Consider the following 23796-nt stretch of genomic DNA (forward strand, 5'->3'; position numbering starts at 1 on the left):
CGACGCCAGTCAACAAGACCGCAAAACTCGCTATGATGCATCCCACCGTGTCGTTTCCTTCCAGCCTGGAGACGAAGTGTTGCTGTGGACTCCACTTCGCGTTCCTGGTTTATGCGAGAAATTTCAGTCCCGTTTTGTCGGCCCTTACACAGTACAGGAACAGACTTCGTCAGTTAACTATCGTGTCGCGCCCGTTGTTACGCCTTTGGACGGCCGCTGCCGTACCACAGAGATTGTGAATGTTTTACGTTTAAAGCCTTTCATACGGCGTTCGCCGCCATAGCCAGCGGCCAGGTTGGCCGCTTCCATGCGCGGGGGTAATTGTGTGACCATTATATTACCCCTTCATCTTCTTCATCTGTATATACTCATCATCATGGATAGCACCATTCGCTTCGGCGCGCGGCCTGCATAATAAACCGTCGAGGTTGAACAGCTGTCTCGCAATATATATATATATATATATATATATATATATATATATATATATATTGTAATGGAGATACACCGAGACAGCACCCGTTCATGGGCCGGCTGTTCTATATTCTGCTTCGTCCTCCTCTTCCCCTCGTTCGCCCCCTAGCTCCTGGTGTCCGAGCGCCGGAGCTCAAGTGCATGTCTTCATCTTTACACTCGGCCACGCTGCTGAAGATAGCTCTGGCGGTTGTGAATGCGCGCTGATGCTGGAAAATCATTGTATATTCGTCGTCGCAAGTAGTCGTCGTCAAGACCGTCCAGCGCGCAACCAGCTCCTCGGGGGTTCGGCACTGACTGTAGCGCTCTGGTCGCGGGTTTGTGGTCGATTGTCCTGCCGCTGAGCGCTGTCGGTTTCGGGCAGGGTTGGGAAGATTCCCTTGAAGGCTGCTCCGTTGATTTTTGCGGGCGGTGCTGCCAGTCTTCCCCTCTTCTCAGGCTTTCGGGGACTGTCACAGAGGTAGCTTGGGAGGCTGTCCGCGGATGGTGGTGCTCTGGGTGGCTGGAGGGCATCGTCGGAGCCATTCTGGGGCGGCGCTTCGTTGCGGTGGCCGCTGTGCCTTGGGCGCCGCGCTGACCCTGGGGGGAGCGCCTTGACGCCTTGGTGGGTGCTGCGCTTGACGGCGACGTCCCCGGCGGGTGCGGTGGGGGCGTTCCCCGAGGTGGGCGACCATGGTGGTGGATGGCTCCGGTCAATGGCCGCTGACGCTTGCCTGAACACTGGGTCGTGATCTCTGGCGGCGGAAGTCGGGGTTGTGGGATTGCCACCGCCACTGCTGCTGGAACCATGGGGTGTTGGGACTGGTTGCTGCTGGGTACTGGAGAATACCGGGGCGCTGCGGCTGCTCCCCTGGTGCGGTGGTGGCTTCGGGCGGTGGGCGTCCTGCGGTGGGGGCTGTCTTGCGGTGCCTCCCTTGTGGCCTGGTGTGGCTGACACTCCCGGGGGCGATGGCGATGGCGGCGCCGGGTGGAGTGGACCTGCGCGCGGCTGCTGCTGCGGCCCGAGGAGGGTGATTGCGGGACTCTAGGCCGGTCGGTCCGGGCGCTCGTTGGGTTCTCGCTGCTTGACACGTAGACCTAACGTCTTCTCGTAGACGGGCTGGCGGCCATCTCGTTGGTGGACGGCACCCCCTTTCTGGCAGGGGTGGCGTGTGCCGGAGTGGGGCTTTTGTTGCGCTGCTCCTCGGCCCTTAGCAGCAGCAGATCCATGGCGGATGGGTCCGTGTCCCAAGGGTCACAGCACTGCGCATTTCCCGCGTTGTCCCCACATGCTTCTACTTCCGACGCCGCTGCGGATGCAGCTTCATCCGCTGTCTTGTAGGCCTCGCCGCCGGGCCCGCCATGGATGGGGGAGGACGCCGACGTGGAGCTGTTCGAACGGGAGGCCTGTGACCGATGCGGTGGCGGCTGAGGTCTCGACCCGCCGCCGCTGCTGCCGGACCATTGGTGGTCGCGAACTGCAACGACGACGAGCCTCAGCTGATGCTCGGGAATGTACGAGCAGCACAGGCATAAGTGGGCGGGCGGCCACCAGGCGGCTCTATCGGAAGCGGGATACTAGCGGAAGCGGTGGTCATCATACGCTTCCCGTCGTCTGGGGTAAGAAGGCGACCCCCGGTGAGCCGGCGTCTGCGGCGAGGCAGCCTGCGGACTGTAGCGCCCACCGACGCTGCAACGCGGGGCGCTTTGGTCGGCGCTCCCAACCGGTGCCTCGCGCCGACTGTCAAGGAAGTAAACAATAAAGAAGCGCAGCGCGTGCTCGAAGCGCAAGCTCGGCACGCGCAGTGTTGTTCCAGGAGCTTGAGACGCTGGTCGTCGCGGCCTCCGCTCGGCTGGCCGACTTCTTAGTAGGAACGACGGCACGGCTCGTTCGCCGCCGTCACGTTCTTCCTACAATGGTGACCCGGACGTGATCGGCCACGACGCGCACCGGCCACGGCGCTCACCAAGCCACGGTGCTCACCGGCAACGGCGCTAACCAGGCCACGGTACGAGCACGCAGGCCACGGTACGAGCACGCCGGCCACGGTACGAGCACGCCAGCCACGGTACGAGCACGCCAGCCACGGTGCGAGCACGCCGGCCACGGTGCGAGCGCGCGGTCACGGTACGAACACGCCGGCCACGCGGAGCGGTGACACGTCAGCTACTCTCACTCTTCGGACCTAGGCCCTGCGCCTAGTGCTGACTGGCCTGACCCTGGCCCTGATGGTTCGGGCGACTTCTACAAGGACCAGTTTCAGCTCGGGAACGCCAACAGCCTACGGCCCGCGGCCCCTTACGATGCGGACCGTCAGCGGGCTCTGCTCGAGAGACCGTTCCATCGGGCGCCCGTGCAGCAGCTAAGCCTCACTAGTCCCACCAACGATCCGGCACCGCGTTCGATATTGGCAAGCTGCAGCGCCGTAAGTCACCGCAGCTCGTCGTTGATTGTCCGCCTCGGCTGCGGGAGGTCGCGGGTTCGTAACCAGGCGGCCGCCGGTTACCCACCGGAATACAAATCGAGTACAAGCGACCCCCGGCCAGACGCCCGGCTTTCTTCAGGGGTGCTCGCTTGGGAGAAGCTCCGCTAACCCCGCCGTCCCCCTCGGGGGATTACTTTCGCACAACCCTGCAGCCTGCAAAGGTGGTTACAACCCGGCCTGCGCGGCTCAAACTCGAGTGATGCATCGATGCGCAGCTCACTGCGCGCGCAATCCCGCACACTGGTAACCTCCTCCCACGGGCCCACAGCTCTCGCGCCTGTACAAGTACTACGCCACAATCACCTGGACCGTACACGACCGTCTCCTGGAGAACTTCATCAACCACCCTACCCTAAGCACCGAGAAGAACGACGTCCCCGTTAAGGTCTCCAAGATCGCCATCAACCAGCTGGAGAGGCTTCGCTCCGACAGCGGCAAGTTCGTATTTGGATGCATGGCCCTATCGACGCGCAGGTCACCAAGGCAACCATCGCGCTTGGTTCCATCTTCGAGGACACCTGCACGAGCAACGCCCAGCGCGAGCCTCGCGGGGCCTCGTGCAGCGAGGGCCGCTACCTCTACAAGCTATCCGACCCCGTGAGCCTAAGTCCAAGCACCTGACCTGCCGCACCGCCACCGGCCTCGGCTAGCCCTGCGACTACTCCGAGCAGTGCGTCTTCGCCCAGCTGAACGGTGTCTGCACGGACCATCTGATCGGTGACTGTGCTCTCGAGTTTGTCCGCTCGCTGGACGGCAAGACCTGCGACAAGCTACAGACCACCGCCGGAAACGCATTGGACAGCCCTGCAAGGCCAACAGCGAATGCCACACTGCCGGAGCCGCTTACCTCAAGGACGTCTGTGCGTGCGCCAGCCACAGGTGCACCTAAGATGCAGGCTGGAGCACAAAGATCCAACTTAGCTTCTCTCACTTCCTTCATCGACGTTCCGTCTGGGCGGGGAGCCCTGTAGCGCCCACCGACGCTGCAACGCGGGGCGCCTTGGTCGGCGCTCCCAACCGGTGCCTCGCGCCGACTGTCAAGGAAGTAAACAATAAAGAAGCGCAGCGCGTGCTCGAAGCGCAAGCTCGGCACGCGCAGTGTTGTTCCAGGAGCTTGAGACGCTGGTCGTCGCGGCCTCCGCTCGGCTGGCCGACTTCTTAGTAGGAACGACGGCACGGCTCGTTCGCCGCCGTCACGTTCTTCCTACAGGACCACTCTGTCGACGCGTTGCTGGGCACACCTGCCGTAGCATCGAAGCAGTGGCTCGCCGGAGCACCATGCGCTTAACTTCGCTGTTCGGACTCACCGAAGGCAGAAGGTAGCTGGCCGAAAGCAGCTATTAGAGCTGCACTCCACTCAGGCCAGGACCGCTGTTTGATACCCTCGAAGTTCTCCCATGCCTTGGCGGCACCTCGAAGTCGCCCCGCCGCAACCAGCCATATCGTATTGTCAGGCCAGGCATGGCGTACCCCGAGCGCGTTGGCCGCTTGCACCCATAGAATAGGGTCACTTGGAAGTCCGCGGAACTCTGGTAGTTCCGATGCAGCAGGTGATGGAAAGGCTGCTAGAGGAAACCGGAAGTGGCTGAAACTAAGTAGTCCAGCTGCTGTGACAGCAGCGAGATGGCTCGCATCACGTCGGACACGCTGCCGGCTAAGCCGTGCGTTGAGCCATGGGCGGAATCCACGCACCCTGACGCGGCGGCAGCAGCAGCAGTACTCGGGCCCGCCAGACCAGTGGCCGAGGGAGCGTGCATGGCATTTGTTAAGCCAAGGCTGGTGGCGGTCGCGGTACTCACTGTAGCCGGAATCCTGGCCTTGCTGGTTTAGCTGTCGATGGTGTCGTGGGGCAGAGATACAGGGCATGCGGAGCGTGGACGGCGTTCCCTAGCCGCAGGAGGTACCCAGGACTGCGAGAATCCATGTCCAAGCAGCGTGGACGGCATGCCTTGGCAGCTCGGAGATCAAGGTAGTCCCAGGTACGGCAGCCATGCCAAGAGAAGCGCTGACGGCGATCCCTCGCCGAAAGGACCCAGGACGATGAGATGCAGGAGGACGAAAGGACCCAGGACGATGAGATGCAGGAGGACGCAAGGCCCCCGCAGCACGGTGCTGAAGGCTGGAGCGCCTTAAGACCGGGCGTTCGTCGGCTGCGCCATTGTAATGGAAAGACACAGCACAGCACCCGTTCCTGGGCTGGCTGCTCTATATTCTGCTTCGTCCTCCTCTTCCTATCATTCGCCCCCTAGCGCCTGGTGTCCGAGCGCCCGAACCAAAGTGCATGTCTTCATCTTTACAATCTTTTTTTTAACACGAAAGTGTTTTATTCCGGGGTCCACCAAGACTTCAGTGACGTATTTCCGTCACGGAAATACGTCAGCTTACAATGTACACGAACATAATACAAAGAAAGAAACCAGAAGAAAAAGTTCCACAAACATGCAAAATTTGGGAATCGAACCCACGACCTCTCGGTCCGCGACGATAGATCGCCGAACGTTTAACCCATTGCGCCACAAACGCAATTGCAGAGAGCTACACAGACGCGCCTTATATATCTAACACTTCTCCGTGTACCCGCGCTCTTGCTCGGGCGGTGCCGCCGCCTACGAGCAGAAAAGAGAAGTACTGCATTATGACACTAACGCGCACCGACAGTGAACGCTTCGGTGGTCTCAGCACTACGACTATAGTGCCTAGAATATACTTACTAGTGTGCCGACCGCCGGGCGTTTCTAATGGGAGACGCTGGCACCGCCGGTGATGCCTTCCGCCGGAGGCCACCAGACGGCGACACTGTTTGGGACCGTGCTAACCGAGCGGCGCATCGCGCGTCGCTTGCGTTTCGGATGCACTTTGGATGCGCGTTCGTAAGCGCAGTCGGTTGCGGCGCGTTGTAGCTTTCGAGCAAGTAGCATGTGGTGCCTCCGCATGTCATTGAAGACACGTTTCACTTTCGTGTTCTATACCGATTCCTATATAAGAGGGATCAACCACATTTTTTTTGATGAGGGGGTAGTGCCACACCATCCTGTGTGTGTGCCACATGTGTGGCACACAGCAAGGGGACTTGAGAAGAAGAGAACGAGGTTCGTCTCGGCATCGCGCGTCGATGCCTACGCTTGCCTGGATCCTCATTCAGCGTACCGACCCGAGCATGTCCGAAGAGAAGAAGATGCGTCATCTTATGAGAGGCGTAAAGGAGCAGCTCTTTGGCGGTCTTGTCCGGAATACGCCCAAGACTGTTGCGGAGTTCTTCAGCGAAGCCACAGCGATGGCGAAGACGCTTCAGCAACGGTTGACCTTGTACAACCGGCAAATCAATGCCGCCTGCACTCCGGATACGCCGGTAGGCTTCGAGTGCAACGTCGCCTTGCTTTGCGAGCTGATTCGCTCCGTGGTTCGCCATGAGCTGCAGAAACACCACGGTACGTTGCCACCTCCAGTCAGCTCCCTCGCCAGCGTCGTACGCAACGAAGTGCAGCAGGCACTGCAGGCATCTATTTCCAGCAGTGAAGCATCACCTCTGCCAAGTGAGTCCCGGCGCAAGACTTACGCAGAAACATTGCTGAGCCCCGCCCAAGCTTTCGCACTTACTAATGTTGCTTCGCCAGTGGCGTTTCAGGCAGCGCAAGCCTCTCCGACAACACTGCTACCGTACTTCGACGAACGCCGAATACCCGCAAGGAAATCAGAGGTTTGGCGAGCACCCGATCGGCTGCCGCTCTGCTACCACTGCGGCGAAGCGGGTCACGTGTATCGGGAGTGCCCTACCGACGACTCGGACTGCGCGGTTTTTCCATCGATTCACCTTGACCTAGGTTCGGCCAAAGGCCTCCCGACATCGCAGAATTCCTCGACCAGCAGCGCAGGCTGTACACATTGCAGCGGCAGTCACGCTCACGCTCACCGCGGCGATATTTCTATGATCGTGATACCACCTCGAGGACGACGCAAGGGAGATCCCAAGTCCACGCAGGGAAAACTGACGTCAGCGACCTTCCGAGGCGGGGCGGCTGATACTCGATGCGCTGAAGACCTCGTATCATCCCGACGACCGCAGAACAACGAAAACACGACGACGGCAGAACCAGTTCATGCGAACAAGATTTCTCTGGACATACCTAGGTGTTGATCGACGGCAGAAAGATGAGTGCACTTGTAGATACCGGCACCGATTCCTCTATTATTAGTGGCAAACTGGCCAGCGTTCTGAAAAAAGTGACGTTGCCCTGGAATGGGGCACCAGTTCGTACGGCAGGTGGCCACGTCGTCACACCGCTTGGCATATGCACCGCCAGAGTAGAAATTCGCGGTGGAGCTTTTCTCGCCACTTTTCTGGTTCTACGCGAGTGTTCGCGCGATGTAATTCTTGGGATGGACTTTCTCCGGGAATATGGCGACATTATTGACCTCCGCGAGCGCTGCATCACTTTCTCCACACAAAGGGCAACAACACCATAGGTCGGCGCACTCACTCATGAGTGCACTCACTCACATTCACTCGCACTCATTTCGCAGGCGTGAGTGCCAGTGCGAGTTAGTGCCAGTGAGTGTGAGTGCGAGTGAGTGCCAGGGAGTGTGAGTGCAGGTGAGTGCGAGTGTGAGTGAGCACCAGTGAGTGTGAGTGCAGGTGAGTGCGAGTGTGTGCCAGTGAGTGTGAGTGCAGGTGAGTGCGAGTGTGAGTGAGTACCACTGAGTGTGAGTGCAGGTGAGTGCGAGTGTGAGTGAGCACCAGTGAGTGTGAGTGCAGGTGAGTGCGAGTGAGTGCCAGTGAGTGCGAGTGCAGGAGAGTGCGAGTGAGAGTGAGTGCCTGTGAGTGTGAGTGGAGGTGAGTGCGAGTGCGAGTGAGTGCCAGTGAGTGTGAGTGCAGGTGAGTGCGAGTGAGTGCCAGTGAGTGTGAGTGCGAGTGAGTGCCAGTGACTGTGAGTGGAAGTGAGTGCGAGTGAAAGTGAGTGCCAGTGAGTGCAAGTGAATACCGGTGAGTGTGAGTGGAGATGACTGTGAGTGCAGGTGAGTGTGAGTGAGTGGAGGTGAGTGCCAGTGAGTGTGAGTGGAAGTGAGTGTGAACGTGGTGAGTGTCTGTGAGTGTGAGTGGAGATGAGTGTGAACGTGGTGAGTGCTTCGTATAGAGGTGAGTGTGAACGTGAGTGTGAGTCCAGGTGAGTGTGAACATGAGTGAGTGCTTGTGAGTGGAAGTGAGTGTGAACATAGTGAGTGCTTGAAAGATAAGCAGAGGTGATATCGGTTCACCTTGCTTGAAGAAAAATGGAGGCGCGTTGTGTGTACTAGCTTTTGATATTGGCTTTATTTCACCATTTTTTGGCACACCAATACAGAAAAAAATGTACATAAATGGTGAGGATAGCGGGAAAAAAGCTGCTCTTTAGCAGCTTGACTAGCCCCGCCACCCCCTGTTTACAACGACAGCAACGGAAACAAGCACCCGGAGAACAATTTCAAAGCAATTTTTTTTTTCTTTTCAGGCTCATACAAACTAATGCAAAATAGTTTTCATGTTTTAAGCACAAAGAGTTCGGGATATCATAATTAAAATAGCGTTTTTTGATAACGTGCGTAAACTTTCATCTGTTAGTTTAAACTTATTTAGTGTGCTCGGAAGACAATACTGCAATAGTTGCAGTCCATAATTTGTTCGCGGCCGGGGGATATACCAATGGTTGGTGTGTCTGGTTAGGCGTGAGGAGGGATTAAGAGTTAAATTTGCTAAAGTGCGAATGTGGCTGCCTTTCTGAATTAATTCGGACCTAAAAGCTGTCAAGAGGTGATATTCGTATAGGGTTGTAACTTTTAAAACATTGAACTTAGCAAATAATTCGGACGTGTGCGTGTGCGCAGTGTACGGCAAACCTGCAATGCAACGCAAGGCATTTTTTTTGCAATGTGATTAAGTTGTGCAAGGAGTTCTTCGTACCGGTAGCCCAAACTAGATGGCAGTAACGCAAATGAGGAGAGAAAAGAGCGTTATATAGCATAAGCTTTTGTGTCACTCGCGGTGATGATTTATCCCGCTAGCAAATTGTTGACGCCAAGAGAGAAACCACTCACTAAGGTTGTAATAATGCGTTTCAGGCATGAGTGAGATAATGTATAATGAAATGAGCGGATATATTATATTGCGATAGCAATTATAAGGACACTCAGAGCGAACTTCTGCCGCGGTCGTGGACGTCGTTGTGAGGCTGCCTATAAAGTCCAAACACGGTAAGATCGTCGCCGCGTGCCGGCGGTACGCTGCGTATGCGAGTGCAAGCTTGCGAGGGTCAGCCGACACTTGCTTCTCAATTTCGCGCGCGCGAGGGAAAAGGCGAGGTCGAAACGCGCGTCTTCTGTCGCGCGTCAGGCACGGGGGGAAGGGGAGGGGGAGTAGGGTCGTCTTGCTCCGGCGGCGGCCGCGTGGGCGTCGTATTTCGAAGGCGATCTTCGACGTGGAAAAAGTGCGTGCCCGCGCGGTCCTCCTTATCAAAGCGATTCGCGACGTGAACTATGTTCAACTAGAGCCGGTAACTTCGTATGCGCTGTGTATTCGACGTTTCGTTCGCTTTGAAGCGAGAGGCGGCACGAAGGTCAATTCGCTCGCGGCGATAGCTTCGCCTCCTTACTCCAGCGTTCTGACAGCGAGTTTCCGCGGTCATCGAGCGAGATGCGTTCATGTTTACCTGTGCGCGCGTGAGATTCCCATACTAACTATTTAGTTAGTATGTGAATGTTTACAAGTTTATACGGCCCATTAAACTATTATCCTTGGTTCGTATAGCTCTCTACTAATTTGCTATCGCAATCGAAGCTTCGCCTGTCGGGCGGCACTGTGACATTTTCTTAAGTACGCCAGGGAATATGTATGGGCTGGAGCGCTGATGGCATACATATCCAAATCATGACAGACAAATTTTGCCATGACTTCCACTGTGTGCAGACGCTTAATACTGTGTGATTTGCTACACCTTCGGTGGTCATCCGCCTTCGGAGGGTGGAATGGCTCCTCATTTTCTTCCCGCTTCCCTCTTAAACCTACACGTACAGGCTCCTTATATACACAGGGAGAGCGGAAGCGAGGCTAGCCAAGTTAGCACCGAGTAACAGACACGCACGCTCGCATACATGAAATAAAAGCGAAGATGCAATGATAGATACCGCTTTGTTCTCCCTTCTGTGTTTGTTTCGGCGTTAAGTGGTTGACTAAGTATACGGAGAGTCAATCTATCCCACTATTTCCCGCTCTCTTGGCTCAATCCGACCGAAGGGGAGCTTAGCGCGCATGGGCGTCGAGCATGCACACGTCTAATGTCAATGACAGAGAGATGCACAGAGAGAGGTTGGGGCTGACGTCAATGTGCATGTCACCATGAATAAATTGTAATGAAAACTTTAGTCGTGCTAGTTTTGCTCTACTTTGCAGTGTTAATAAACCTGCTCTCTTTAATAATTCAGTCAATGAATCCGCTAACTTGTAGTTATTAAAACAGAACCTCATTGCCTTCCTCTGCACCCCTTCCATTCTTGCAATGAGTTTATTTGTGTACGGAAACCAAACAATATTGGCCTGCTCCAGCACTGTTCGAACAAGCATTTTGTAGGCCAGGAAATTTTATCTGGGGCCGCAAGACGAAGGCGTCTTCTCAGAAAGAAGAGTCGCTTTACTGCTCAGCATGTACATTGATTTCCACTGGAGGTTATTTTGTAAACATGGTTTTCCCATCGGAGAGCGTATGTTAAAGTGACACCTAAATATTTACGCTGAAATGATCAAGTGAGAGGTGTGTCATTAATAAAGTAAGTAAACTGAGATTCCGTTTATTTCTACTTACTGCTAGCGTTACAGATTTTGGGGCATTTAGAGTCATCTGCCACTCCTGACACCAAGAAAAGGCAGAATTTTGTATATGGTGATTATCACTGTGAATAATTTCGCGGTACGAAATACAATAGTCAGCGAATAGACGGATGTTACCATGTAATAGGGAAGGCAAATCTTTTATGTATATTAAAAATAAAACTGGGCCCAAAACACTACCTTGGCGCACTCCCGATGCAACAAGTGCTAAATTGGAAGCTTCGTTATGAATATACAAGAATTGTGAGCGGCATAATTCGGCACAGTGACTCATGAGTGCACTGACTCCCACTCGCACTCATTTCAAAGGAATGAGTGGGAGTGAGTGCCAGTGAGTGTGAGTGGAGGTGAGTGCGAGTGAGTGCCAGTGAATGTGAGTGGAAGTGAGTGCGAGTGCGAGTGAGTGCGAGTGAGTGGGAGTGCGGGCGAGTGCCAGTGAGTGAGAGTGGAGGTGAGTGCGAGTGAGTGTCCGTGAGTGTGAGTGGAAGTGAGTGCGAGTGCGAGTGAGTGCCAGTGAGTGTGAGTGGAAGTGAGTGCGAGTGAGTGCCAGTGAATGTGAGTGGAAGTGAGTGCGAGTGAGTGCCAGTGAATGTGAGTGCAGGTGAGTGCAAGTGCGAGTGAGTGCCAGTGAGTGTGAGTGCAAGTGAGTGCCAGTGAGAGTGACTGCAGGTGAGTGCGAGTGAGTGCCAGTGAGTGTGAGTGGAAGTGAGTGCGAGTGAGTGCCAGTGAGTGTGAGTGGAAGTGAGTGCGAGTGAGTACCAGTGAGTGCGAGTGCAGGTGAGTGCGAGTGAGTGCCTGTTAGTGTGAGTGGAGATGAGTGCGAGTGAGCGTCCGTGAGTGTGAGTGGAGGTGAGTGCGACTGCGAGTGAATGCCAGTGAGTGTGAGTTGAAGTGAGTGCGAGTGCGAGTGAGTGCTGTGAGTGTGATTGGAGGTGGGTGTAAACGTGAGTGAGTGCGGGGCCTGGAAAAAATTAAGGTGAGTGAGTGTGAGTGAGTGTTCTCCCACACTGCCGACCTATGAACAACACAGACCGACGCCATTGGACGTATATCCGCACTTCGCGTTTCGGACGACAGCATCACGATACCGCCGCGTGCGAGTGTTATGGTTCCGGTCAAGTCCGACGAGCTACAAGATGGTGAAGCTATTGTAGAAGGCAGCATTTATATGGTGCTGACCCAAGGTATTTGTGTAGCCCGAAACCTTTTGGAACTTCGTGATGGCCAGACAGCGGCCCTCGTTACCAACTTTACCTTTGAGCACCGGCACATTTTTCGTGGCACTGCCGTCGTCTACGCGTTTTGCTTCTGAAGTGGACACAGACGACGGTTCGCTCAGAGACATCGATGTGAACTCTGAGCTCATGGATGACGAAAAGAACGCACTGCAGGAACTCTTGAATGAATTCCGCGCGTGCTTCGCTCAGTCTACTAAGGTGGGCCAAACGCCAATCACGAAGCACCGAATAGCGACATCCGCCGACGCACGCCCCATCAAACAACAGCCTTATCGTGTCTCGCCGAAAGAACGTGAGGCAATTCAAGCCCAAGTCAAGGAGATGTTAGATGATGGTGTCATTCAGCCTTCGCACAGTCCGTGGTCCTCCCCGGTCGTTCTGGTCAAGAAAAAAGACGGAACGCTTCGTTTATGTGTTGATTATCGAGGCCTGAACGATGTTACCAAGAAGGACGTGTGCCCACGACCGCGTATCGATGACTCTTTGCACAGGTTGCGGCGAGCTAAGTATTTTTCGTCTCTCGATCTCAAGAGCAGTTACTGGCAAATAGAGGTAGATGAACGAGACCGCCAAAAAACTGCTTTCGTCACTCCAGATGGCCGTTACGATTTAAGAGCACTTCCTTTCGGTCTCTGTTCGGCACCAGCAACTTTCCAGCGAATGATGGACACTGTTCTCGCTGGTCTGAAGTGGCAAAGCTGCCTCATCTACCTCGACGACGTGGTTGTTTTTTCTGCGACATTTGACGACCACCTGAAATGACTGCGGCAAGTTCTCGAAGCCATCCGATCGGCTAACCTCACCCTTAAGCTTCAGAAGTGTCATTTCGGCTACAAAGAGCTGATGTTTCTGGGACACGTGGTCAGCGCGGAAAGCGTGAGCCCCGATCCCGCGAAAACTGCCGCTGTAGCCACGTTTCCAACACCGACCGACAAGAAGGGTGTCCGACGCTTTCTGGGCCTTTGCGCATACTAGCGGCGTTTCATCGAAAATTTTTCGAAGATGGCGGAGCCGCTGACTCGCCTCACGAGGGACGATGTATCGTTCGTTTGGGCGGCAGAAAGACTGCTTTCACCGAGCTTCGACAGCGTCTGGTGTCAGCACCAGCTTTGGCCCACTTTGACGAGGAAGCGGACACGGAAGTTTATATAGACGCCAGTAACGTTGGTATTGGAGCAGTGCTTTTACAACGGTAGGAAGGTATTGAGAGAGTGATCACATACGCAAGTCGCACGCTATCACGTGCAGAGACCAATTGCACCACCTCGGAAAAAGAGTTGTTGTTAGAACGTTTTTTAAAACAATCATAAAAAAGTTTCCGCCCCCAGGAAATGAATCCATCAGGGCGGAGGGAGGGGTAAAAAAGGAGGTTCAAATATTATTAGTCATTTTTTACTCTTGCAAAAATTGTAGTAACGACTGCAATATAAAGAGTGTCTTGCCGTCGTATGGGCGCTGGCCAAATTTCGACCTTATCTCTACGGCCGCCGGTTGAAAGTGGTAACCAATCATCACTGGTTATGCTGGCTTGCAAATCTGCGGGACCCTTCTGGACCACTGGAACGGTGGAGTCTACGTTTGCAGGAGTACGACGTGACCATCGTGTACAAGTCGGGCCGCATACACGAACACGCTGACGCACTCTAGCGCGTCCCCATCGGCACTACCGACCAAGACATTGAGGACGACGGCGCTTTCCTTGGGGGCGTAAGCGTTACTGATTTGTCCACGCGGCAGCGCGGAGACGGCGCACTACGGCCTATATTTGAACACCTGGAAGGACGAAACCCATCAATACCCCGGTATATCGCTCGAAGATTGTCATCTTTTTGTTTACGACATGGCGTCTTGTATAAGAACTCCGCTGCCACCAACAAGACCTACCTTTTGGTCGTTCCAGGAGACCTCCGTGCTGAAGTTTTGTTCGCCTGTCATGACGAGCCTCCGTCTGGCTATTTGGGTTTTACGCAAACGCTTGATAGAGTGCGCGAATCACAGTATCTCACCAGCCTCTGCGACAAAAGCCATACGGGGTGTCACCTTCGGAGCGCAAGGTGATCAATGACCAAGTCCGTGACATGCTAACGAGAAACGTTATCTAAGTATCGAGTAGTCCGTGGGCAGCCCCAGTATTTCTAGTTAAAAAGAAAGATGGCATATGACAATTTTGCGTTGATTACCGCCGCCTTAACGCCGTTACCAAAAAGACCTTTGCCACGGATTGATGATGCTACAGATTGCCTCATACTTTTCAAGTGTAGACTTGCGGACCGGAGAGTGGCAGATTCCGATGCACAACGCAGACAAGGAAAAAACGGCATTCGTTACACCAGACGGACTTCGAATTTAATGTGATGCCGTTTGGGCTGTGTAACGCGCCTGCAACTTATGAGTGCTTCATGGATAATATTCTACGTGGTTTGAAGTGGGAAGTATGCATGTGTTATTTGAATGATTTCGTGATTTTCGGACGCATGTTTAGTGAACACAACGCTCCCCTCAACCTTGTACTAGAGTGCCTAGGCAAAGCACGCTTGGTACTAAACTCCAAGAAATGTCGCTTTGGAGAACGCCAAACACTAGTTCTAGGCCACCTGGTGAACTAAGAGGGCATAAGAACCGATCCAGCAAAAATGACTGCGGTCGAAGCCTTTCAGCAACCTCGCTCAGTAAAAGAGCTACGAACCTTCTTGGGCCTTCGTTCATACTTCCGTCGGGTTATTCCCGGATTTGCGCACATCGCGCATCCACTGACGTGTCTGCTTCAGAAAGGCGTTCAATTTGACTGGACCCCAGAATGTGCGCCTGCTTTTCGTGAACTGAAGTTCCGTATGACGTCCCATCCCGTTCTCAAACACTTCGGCCCTGTAGCTTCTATGGAACTACACACGGATGCTAGCGGTATTGGTGTCGGCGCTGTTCTTATTGAGCGCTTCGACACCAAAGAACACGTTGTAGCGTACGCGAGTTGCTCTCTAATCAAGCCCGAGCGCAATTACACCGTCACAGAACAGTGATTTTCGCAGTACAGCGCTTTCAGTCATACCTGTACGGACGCGCTTTCACCATCATCACAGACCATCACTCTCTGTGGTGACTCGTCAATCTGCCTGATCCATCTGGCAGTCTTGCATGTTGGACACTCCGTCTACAGGAGTACGACTTCGGCGTTTCCTATAAAAACGGTCGACGGCACGCCGACGCAGACTGCCTTTTGCGGCTACCGCTTCCCACGACAGACTGTGATGCAGAGAACTTCGACCACTACATCGTATCCTTGGAGCCAGCATTTCCTAACCTAAATACCTCTAAGACTTAGCAGCAAAACGACGACACCTTAAAGCAACTGCTGGCTGCCAAAAAGAAATCAACAGCCAATCGTTTTTGCACATGTGATGGGCTCTTTTATAAGCACAAATATTCTACCACAGGCACACGATATTCCCTGGTGGTTCCGAAAAGTATACGCACTTCCATCTTGCCGGCTATGCATGATGAACCAACCTCCGGTCATTTGGGAATAGCTAGAACGCTTTGCCGTCTTCAACAAAGATTTTACTGACCTAATATGCGTCAGACTACGCGGAAGTACCTGTCTAGCTGCAACGAATGGCAACGGCGCAAGCGTCCCGCAAGTACTCCACCTGGTAGACTACACCCTGTGCCACCCCCAGGACTCCACTCGAGCAAGTTGGCGTCGACCTTCTCGGCTAGTTTCCACGGTCCTCCAACGGAAATCGTTGGATCGTTGTGTGCACGGACCACCTGACACGCTACTGTGAGACGGCTGCAATACCATCGGCTACTGCAGCCGACGTGTGTCTTTTAAAGACGATAGTCTTTCTTGGGGAACTTAAACGCTGAAAATTTGGTCTGTCTGTCTGTCTTTCTGTCTCTCTGTCTGTCTGTCTGTCTGTTTGTCTGTCTGTCACCCGATTCAGCCACCCGGCCAAAGTTGGACCACTTGCTTACCGCCCACACTACTTAAACTGGTACGGCTGTTCATACTTGTGAACGTTATCGATCACAAAGTAAATATTACGCATATGTGAGGCGCAACATCACTAGGTAATATTAGGAGGTGTGTTTCTTTAATAGAAAATACATAGATACGTAACTCTAAAGACCCTAGTTTTGTAAGCTGCGCTGAAAATGCCATGCTATGCGCGCCGACGAAGGACGTTCCCCGACTGCGCGCCGACGAGCGCCCTCTGCCACGGAGGAAGGAAACCCTCTGCACAAGCTCATGTTTCCCGATGTATTGCCAGATGACGTCCATGTCTCACGCAGCGCCTCCTCAATTTTATCAATGCCAGCCAGATGCGGCCGATTCAACATAAAGGAAGCGCTGTCTGAGGCAGGGCAAAACATAAATGGCCGCTTGATGAAATAATGCGGTAAAATGAAATCTGTTCAAACAAACCTCCATTGCATTTATCATGCCAGGACGAAAATGGTACGAGAACAGCATCACGGGTGGCCGCGGATCAGACCAGCACTCATGTAGTACGGCCGGCAGAAGACTATCGTCTTTCGACGACATTTGCAGCGAAGCACGCAGATACACGGCAATTTTTTTTTTGCTACGATTTATCATTCTCCGAGACGGGCTTCCTAAAGTCATTATTAGCGATCGTGGGCGACAGTTTACAGCAGATGTTGTGGAAGAGAGGCTTCGTCTATGTTGTTCAAGTTTTCGACATTCTACGCCGTACCATCCACAAACGAACAGCCTTACAGAACGCACGAACAGAACTGTCACGAACATGTTGTCCATGTACGTCTCAATAGATCACAAGAACTGGGACAGCGTTCTACCTTTTGTTACTTGTGCGCTTAACACCGCCCAGCACAAAACTACCGGCTACAGCCACTTCTATCTTCTTTACGCTCGGCCGCCACGCTATACCCTTGATACGATCCTCCCATTTATAAACCACGATGATGTCTGCATATCTGAGACCATCTGTCGTGCAGAAGAAGCCCGACGCCTTGCTTATTTGTGCACTCTTGCTTCACAAGTTCGCTCAATGGTACGTTACGACCGCCGACGCTGACACACCACATATGATCGAGGTGACTTAGTGTGGCTATGGACGCCAACCAGAAAACGTGGGTTGCGCGAAAAACTACTGGCACACTATGTTGGACCTTATGTTGTTCTAGACCGTTTGAGCGAATTTAATTACTGTATAGCGCGCCTCCATTCAAATGGTTGACGCTCTTAAAAAATGAAGTGACGCCTGTGGCCCGCTTGAAGGCCTTTACCTCTCGAGATGCTGTTTGTCTTGCTCAGTCCGTTTCGTCTGTGCGGGGGGATGTGTTACAAGCGTGAAAGTCTTGTATCATTTGGGTATGTGCCATGAGCTGTAGACCGCTTAAGTGAACCGTTTCGGTAACTCTGGAACATTTGAAACACCACTACATTTTCGTTTGCCAGATGCAGATAAGTTGATAGTGTATTAAAATACGATAATTAGGATGAAACAAGTCAATGTTTCATTGTGACCATAAACACCACACATTAAAAAGCGCACGAATAGGTGACATTTATTGTCAAGCAATGCCAGGACTGCCATCATAATTAGGTGCACAAACAGATGATTAGGTTAGCTCCAACGCATGCGCCTGCAGCAAATCCTTTGACATGGCAACTTCGGGTGCAGGCAGCGAGGTCGGGGCATCCGGTGCCTTGTGCTGCAAAAAGTGATGATTGACATTTGTAGGCACGTCAACTAAACCCCTCAAGTAAATTGTGTTGCTAAAGCAAATGCAATCACGGGGTCTCGTCGCAGACAGCTTTCTAATCACGAAATTGCAATATCTTAAAATACGTACCGCTGTAAACAAAATTTAGAAATGCTCTAGAAATGCTCTAGCTCGGAGGTCATTTATTACAGCACCGACAAGCTCTCGCAGCCGACCCCGCTGTAAAGGAAGGTTTTGGCGATGGGCACGTGGTCGGTCCTCCTGCAACACTGTTCTACCTTTTTGAGAATTCGCACATGGTTGCCTTATATGAGAGTAGTGCCTGTATAGCAGTCCCTAGAAAACACGTACGGACACCGCCGCTTGCAGAAGGAGTTAGTCAGAAAACTACACAGATATTACGAAGCTCGAAAATTTCCACATTGTAAAGTTATTGGAACCTGCAGCTCCTAAGTGGACAATCCACTGGCGAGAAATCGGCGAGGCGGGCTTGGTGGTGGCGGGATCTTGCATTCCTGTTTGCAGCGCAGATGTGCAAAATACTTACACACAAGGAAACAAGTTGACTGGGCAAGGGCTGCACTGGACGAGCACTGGACGAGCTCGTCCAGTCTACTTGTTGGCTTTTGTGTAAGTGTTTTCAAATCCGCGCTGCAAACACGAAGTTATTGCAGTGTAGTTTCTTATTTTTGTGTTGGTAATCTATTGAACCCACTATATGCAAGGACCCTGATGACAAAGGGAACATCAGACGAGGAGGAAATCGGTTACAGTAATGCTTCATACGTGAAATGACGTTTATGTACCTATAAATGTATTCATATTGCTACGATACGGGGGACGCTTTGAAGTGAAGAAAGATGACGTTAGTTCGGACGGTGATCTCGTCGGTCCCTAGGGCTCGGGCATTCATCCTTTCATTAACAAACGCACCTCACCGTAACAGTATTTAGTCTGTTGTGTGGAAATGGTAGTGAGCAGAAGTCGAGGAAAGTTTATATTTTTCCAAGCCTATCTCCAAAAAAGAATTCAGAAACAAATAGCTCAAGCAGTCCCAGCAAATAAATTTATCCCTAAAACTTTCATAAATTGAACTTTTATATACACAGAAAAAGGGCAGTGTTTATTGCAGGCACCAGACGTTCTGAAATTCCGTAAATAAGGTGGGAGATTATCACACGTTTGTTTACAGATATTTTCACAATATAAAAGTATCCACCTTTCTTCTTGACGATTCTTGACGACTTTAATGTTACAGTGGTGAAAGGATGTGACAAAAGAAGCGCAACCTATTGCTCTGGTCACTGTGAAATAGCGCAAATGTTCAATATGTTACTAGGCAATGATTCTCTTTATGAAATGATTGTATGTTATTCAGCGAGGAGCAATATTTTTGTTATAAAGAATGTTGTGTGCAGAATGAGGTAGATTGTTTCTGAGTGAATACTATGAAAAGCGATTCATGCAGCAAGAACAAGCGGGATGGCGTCGCAAGCAACATTTATTAGTGACGGCGTCCTGCTGTCATCCTTTATAGTAGCACCTACTTCTTTTATATTGTTTATATGCTCATCAAGACGCTGAAATAAAATATCAATACATTCTCGAAAACAGCGTTGGAATCATGGAACAGCATACAAGCAATTAGATTGAAAGGGGAGCTCTGACAGAGACCTTTCTGCTGCGTATTTTTAGCTTATAACTAATTCATCGGTTGATAACAAAGCCGGCTTCTTTCTTTGTAATAATTGATGTCAATGTGAAATATGTCACAACACAGACAGAAACATGAGTATACTTACCGTCTCCACTACGCATCTCGTCGTTTCTGTCCTCCGCTGCAGTGACCATGGCTAGGAACGCTGCGCAAAGGTAGATGCACAAGGTAAGAACTACAAATCCCTAAGTGAACCAATGTTTTGCTAACAGCTATAGACGGCTTGTCCGGACATCATCCTAGCGCCATGTTGGCGAACCAACATGGTGAGCAGCTGCAACCGTGTCGTCAAGTGCAAGCTATCAGTAGTCGGATCCAATGCTGAAGGAGAAATCGCTAATCAATAACATTGCTGCTAATAGGGTAATGCGGGTGTATTGTAGAATCTCACAGTTAAAATCACTCCACCTCTAATTTGTGCCAGAATGTTCTGCTCTCTCGCACTCTTGCGCGTCTACTGCTTCGTGCTGAGGAGCGCATATTGCCTTTATTTTGAAAATGATTTTGTTACTAATATTAGGCAATGTAGTGCCATTTGACACGTTCCACTTACCGGCTAGTACTGCAAGGAGCAAGATGGAAGACGAGGTCCTCATGTTAGCAATGAGTCTGACTCTGGTGCCTGCGGAGACAGCGTGAATATCTCCTCTGAATTACAAAACACGGTTCACATTGATCCAAAACACAAAGTCCATGTTTGGTAAAGAATGAGTGCCCTCAGTCTTCTTATACGATTTAAAACATTTGTAACCTTGTTTAATCTTCAACTGGCCTCTAAAACCAGCTGTAAGTAAAAAAAAAAAGAAACGTGTGTGCCCTGTAACACCGCTCTTTTAGGTTACCGCTATCACTATAGCTCATACATGCGGCATTTTATATACGAGACACATGCCTAGTGAATGTGGCTCATGTGTGTGGAGCGATGGCATTCAGCGGTGTAATGGTTACAGGAGGGAAAAATTAATGAGATATGAGCATTTGCATATCACGCTGCCACAATATGTCACCGCATCAGTTGTCAGTGTAGTGCGGAGTACTTGCATATAGACAGGAAGGCCACAATTAAATCGCTTCTCGCTAAGCACGCCCTGTTGCTTTAGGCTGTTTAGATGGGCATAACGAAAATGAAAGTGATTATTCTGGCAATGTTGCTGCTTTGAAAACAAAATGCTTAGTGACTAATTTCCTCGTATGTCTCATGCGGAGCTTTCTAACAAGACTCCATTGCACACATCGTGTCAAGCCATGAAGGCTACATTCCAAATTGTACCTTATCATTAAAAATTTTAAAGGTATGGTGTTCATGTTGTTTGAACAAGTGGTGCTTACTCAATAAAGGATTTTAGAGATGACACCTATAGCAGAGGATAGCACACTTCTATATAGTGGAAAGAATGAACATGAGGTAGCGAATAATACAACCTACGCAGGATATAATCTGTTCACTGCACCCAGTGATACAAAATACCTACCTTGAACAAAGAAATGCGAGTATCACACGAAGTCGTTAGTCGTACAACACCTGCAAGGCTGACAGAGATACGACAGCGAATCTCTTTTAAACGTCTCTTTAGGCCGGATGTTGAGGTGCACGTGGAGAAAAAGTTTGGCGTAGTTGTTTGCCAGACACAATGTGTGCGGTTCAATGCCTTTGCCGTCAAGTTACCAATGTCCGTCAGATTGATTTAAATCCCAAAGCGTCCAAGGCTTGCAGAACAAGAGACTAGGAAACAGGAAACCGTACATATATTTATTTTTGTAAAGGCAGGCTTTATGTATATACATGATACTTTTGCGATACACTTAAGCTTTTATGTACCTTTCTTCCGCAAAACTCCGTACAAACATATACTTATACAAGTGACATTTTGATGGAGGCGAAAGCAAAAACGCCCGCGTGCTTGCGTTGTAGTGCACGTTAAAGTACTCCAGGTGGTCGAAATTTATTCGGAGCCCTCCACTACGGCGTGCCTCATAATCAGAACTTGTTTTGGCACGTAAAACCCCCGAAAGAAGAAGAAGAAGAAGGGACCACATTTAGGAAATTCTAGTACGACGTTTGATATTAATTTAGACACTGTTCTGCGATGCATCGGCACTGGAATCCCTGTAGCAGTTCTTCAAGATGTTTTCTTACCCACTACAGCACATGTGTCCATTACATTTCCGTTCAATGTGCAACGCATTATACACCGTGGTAAATAAACAATAAGATCAACGCCATTCCAAATGAGCAAGGAAACCAGAAACAACAAAAAACTCGCACCTGTATGCCAGGAAAGTTTTCGCGGTGCACCCTATCTTGGGATCAGTTGCATAAATCTTGCTAGAAGGCCAGTGTTTCATAACGCTGGGAGACTGTTAGTGACGACATTTTGGTTTACGAGTGGCCCAGAAAACCCCAATCGCCTTTAACATTCACTCTCCTTCGTACTCTGTGGCATGAACAATGAAGGATAGATAGTGGAGTTTTTTTTTCTGCTATGTGCGCCGAGAATCGTGTTCACGATGCTAATTACGTGTGCTAAGCCTGACCTTTTTTGTAACATGTAGGAGCTAAAACTGGGAAAAGTGTTAATAAGTATGTGAGGAGCAAAGAAAGGAATAAACATATTAGGGAGTTCCAATATAAGGCATGCATGTTTGCCGAAAAGAATACCGTGCAATACTGGTTTGATTTGTTCGTTTGCTGTTGATGGTAGCCTCGCGAAATGCCTTAACGATCATCGCCTTATTACAAACCGGGAAAGAGCCTGGTTGCATTTGACATCCAATGGCGGCAGAGCCCGTTGTGCGCACGAACGAATCAAAATGGGAACTACAGGAAAATTGATGTTGAAATAGGGAGATGTAGTGTAGTAGGGGCATACATTTTTTACGTCGATTCCTTACTGCAACATATTGTAGTGAAACAGGAAGCGTGATGCCAGTTTTTCAGAAATGATGATACAATGACGGAGTGTAGAGTAATAAAGGACGGCTACTAAAGAAACAGATGCGTCTACGATGGCGGTTGGAGCTTTCGTCTGCGAGGACTGCGTCTCCTGAGCAGCGCATGCGAAATGTGACTTGCCGTTTGAGCCTAATAGGCACCATCACAGGTATACGTTCTTTAAAGGTGTGCGACAGAACGTAGACGTGTGTATAATGGCAAATCCGGCTGTTCGCCCCAAAAATGGTAACATGGTGTCACCTTTACTTGGGAGTGCGGAGGGTTGCGTGCATGCGCTACTCTCGATGGAGGAGAGACACGACCGGCGGCACAGCAAACGAGGATTTAATATGTACAGGGACGGTGAACGCACGCGGCACACAACACTAAAACCGAAAGTCAAAACTAAAGCACGCGAAACTAAAATTGATTCAACAAAAGTCTTCACTTGAACTCAAACAGCAAACTCAGATTAACTACAAACTTCTTAAACAGAACTATCTCAGTTTCGGAGCCTCGCTCCGCCTTAAAGTCTCTCGGTCAGTCTTAGCTCTTGCTCGCCAAAGTCTGGCCACCTTGGCCCCGGCCTAACTGCGTCGCAAACAAAACGTGGGCTCTTACGGACCGCCGACTTGAAGCTCCTCTCGTCGGGTCCAAGTCGCATTCATTCGGGGCGTCGTTACTGCCGTAGATGCCGACGACTCGCGTTGCCTCTTTTGTCGGTGGTGAGCTTGTCGGTATCTCGTCGGTGATGCGCTCGTCAACGATGGCGCTCGGCGCTGCTTAGGCCCACCTGGATAGGCCTAGCGTCGGGATGCGTCGCAACCTCTTCGTGAGTGCCGACGTGGCGTCCCGTGGAGAATCGAACGTGCCGGTCTGCCGCGGAAGGGGGATCCTCTCTGGGGTGCCTGGTCCTGCCGTGAAAAGCTGCAGCACGTCCAGGAGCCTCGCCCGAACTTGCCGAGGTCGACGGCCACACCTTGGACGGCCAGCGTCGCGGACTCAACCAGACCCCCAAGTCTCCCGTCGCCAGAACATAGCTGGAGATGCGACCTTCCTGACCCGGTGCCACGTCGAAACTCAACGGACAGCGCCGTTCATCCTTCGATTATGCCTCGGCTCACGCGCCCCGCGCGCTCGCGCCGTTCCGAACACTGGGCGTCGCGTGCTCCTCTTCTTTTTCGCGCCACAGGCGGCCTCTTACATGTGACATAGGCCCCCTCTTCAAGAGTTTTTTCCCCAAAAAACTGCTTACTCTTGGCCTTCTCTGCTGGGAACTGAACTCTTCTTCTTTCACTTGCGTACTTCTTGTGTACTCGGGGCTCATTACTGATCACCATACTTTCGCGCACATTTCACCTTACACCACACACTGCACTGCACTGCACTGGACTGTTCGCAATGTT

General features: G+C 51.5%; 1 protein-coding gene across 1 annotated transcript; it reads right to left on the bottom strand.

The window, feature by feature from the left end:
* Positions 1-724: 724 nt before the first annotated feature.
* On the bottom strand, positions 725-20054 carry LOC119463689 (basic salivary proline-rich protein 1-like). Its single transcript, XM_037724514.1, has 4 exons — positions 20012-20054; positions 19544-19603; positions 1603-1931; positions 725-1468 (listed from the first exon to the last, which is right to left on the bottom strand). The coding sequence occupies exons 1-4, from the start codon at positions 20052-20054 to the stop codon at positions 725-727; spliced, it is 1176 nt and encodes a 391-aa protein (XP_037580442.1).
* Positions 20055-23796: the final 3742 nt, after the last annotated feature.

This window comes from Dermacentor silvarum, chromosome 9, assembly GCF_013339745.2.
Source record: "Dermacentor silvarum isolate Dsil-2018 chromosome 9, BIME_Dsil_1.4, whole genome shotgun sequence".
NCBI lineage: Eukaryota > Metazoa > Arthropoda > Arachnida > Ixodida > Ixodidae > Dermacentor > Dermacentor silvarum.

Excerpts from the sequence above, each read along its gene's own strand:
- LOC119463689 (XM_037724514.1), bottom strand. The coding sequence starts at position 20,054 with ATGAGGACCTCGTCTTCCATCTTGCTCCTTGCAGTACTAGCCG. Across the intron at positions 1,932-19,543 it reads CGAGATGCGTAGTGGAGACG|TTCGCGACCACCAATGGTCC; the intron begins GTAAGTATACTC and ends TCGTCGTTGCAG. Across the intron at positions 1,469-1,602 it reads CCACCCCTGCCAGAAAGGGG|CAGCAGCCGCGCGCAGGTCC; the intron begins GTGCCGTCCACC and ends CTCGGGCCGCAG.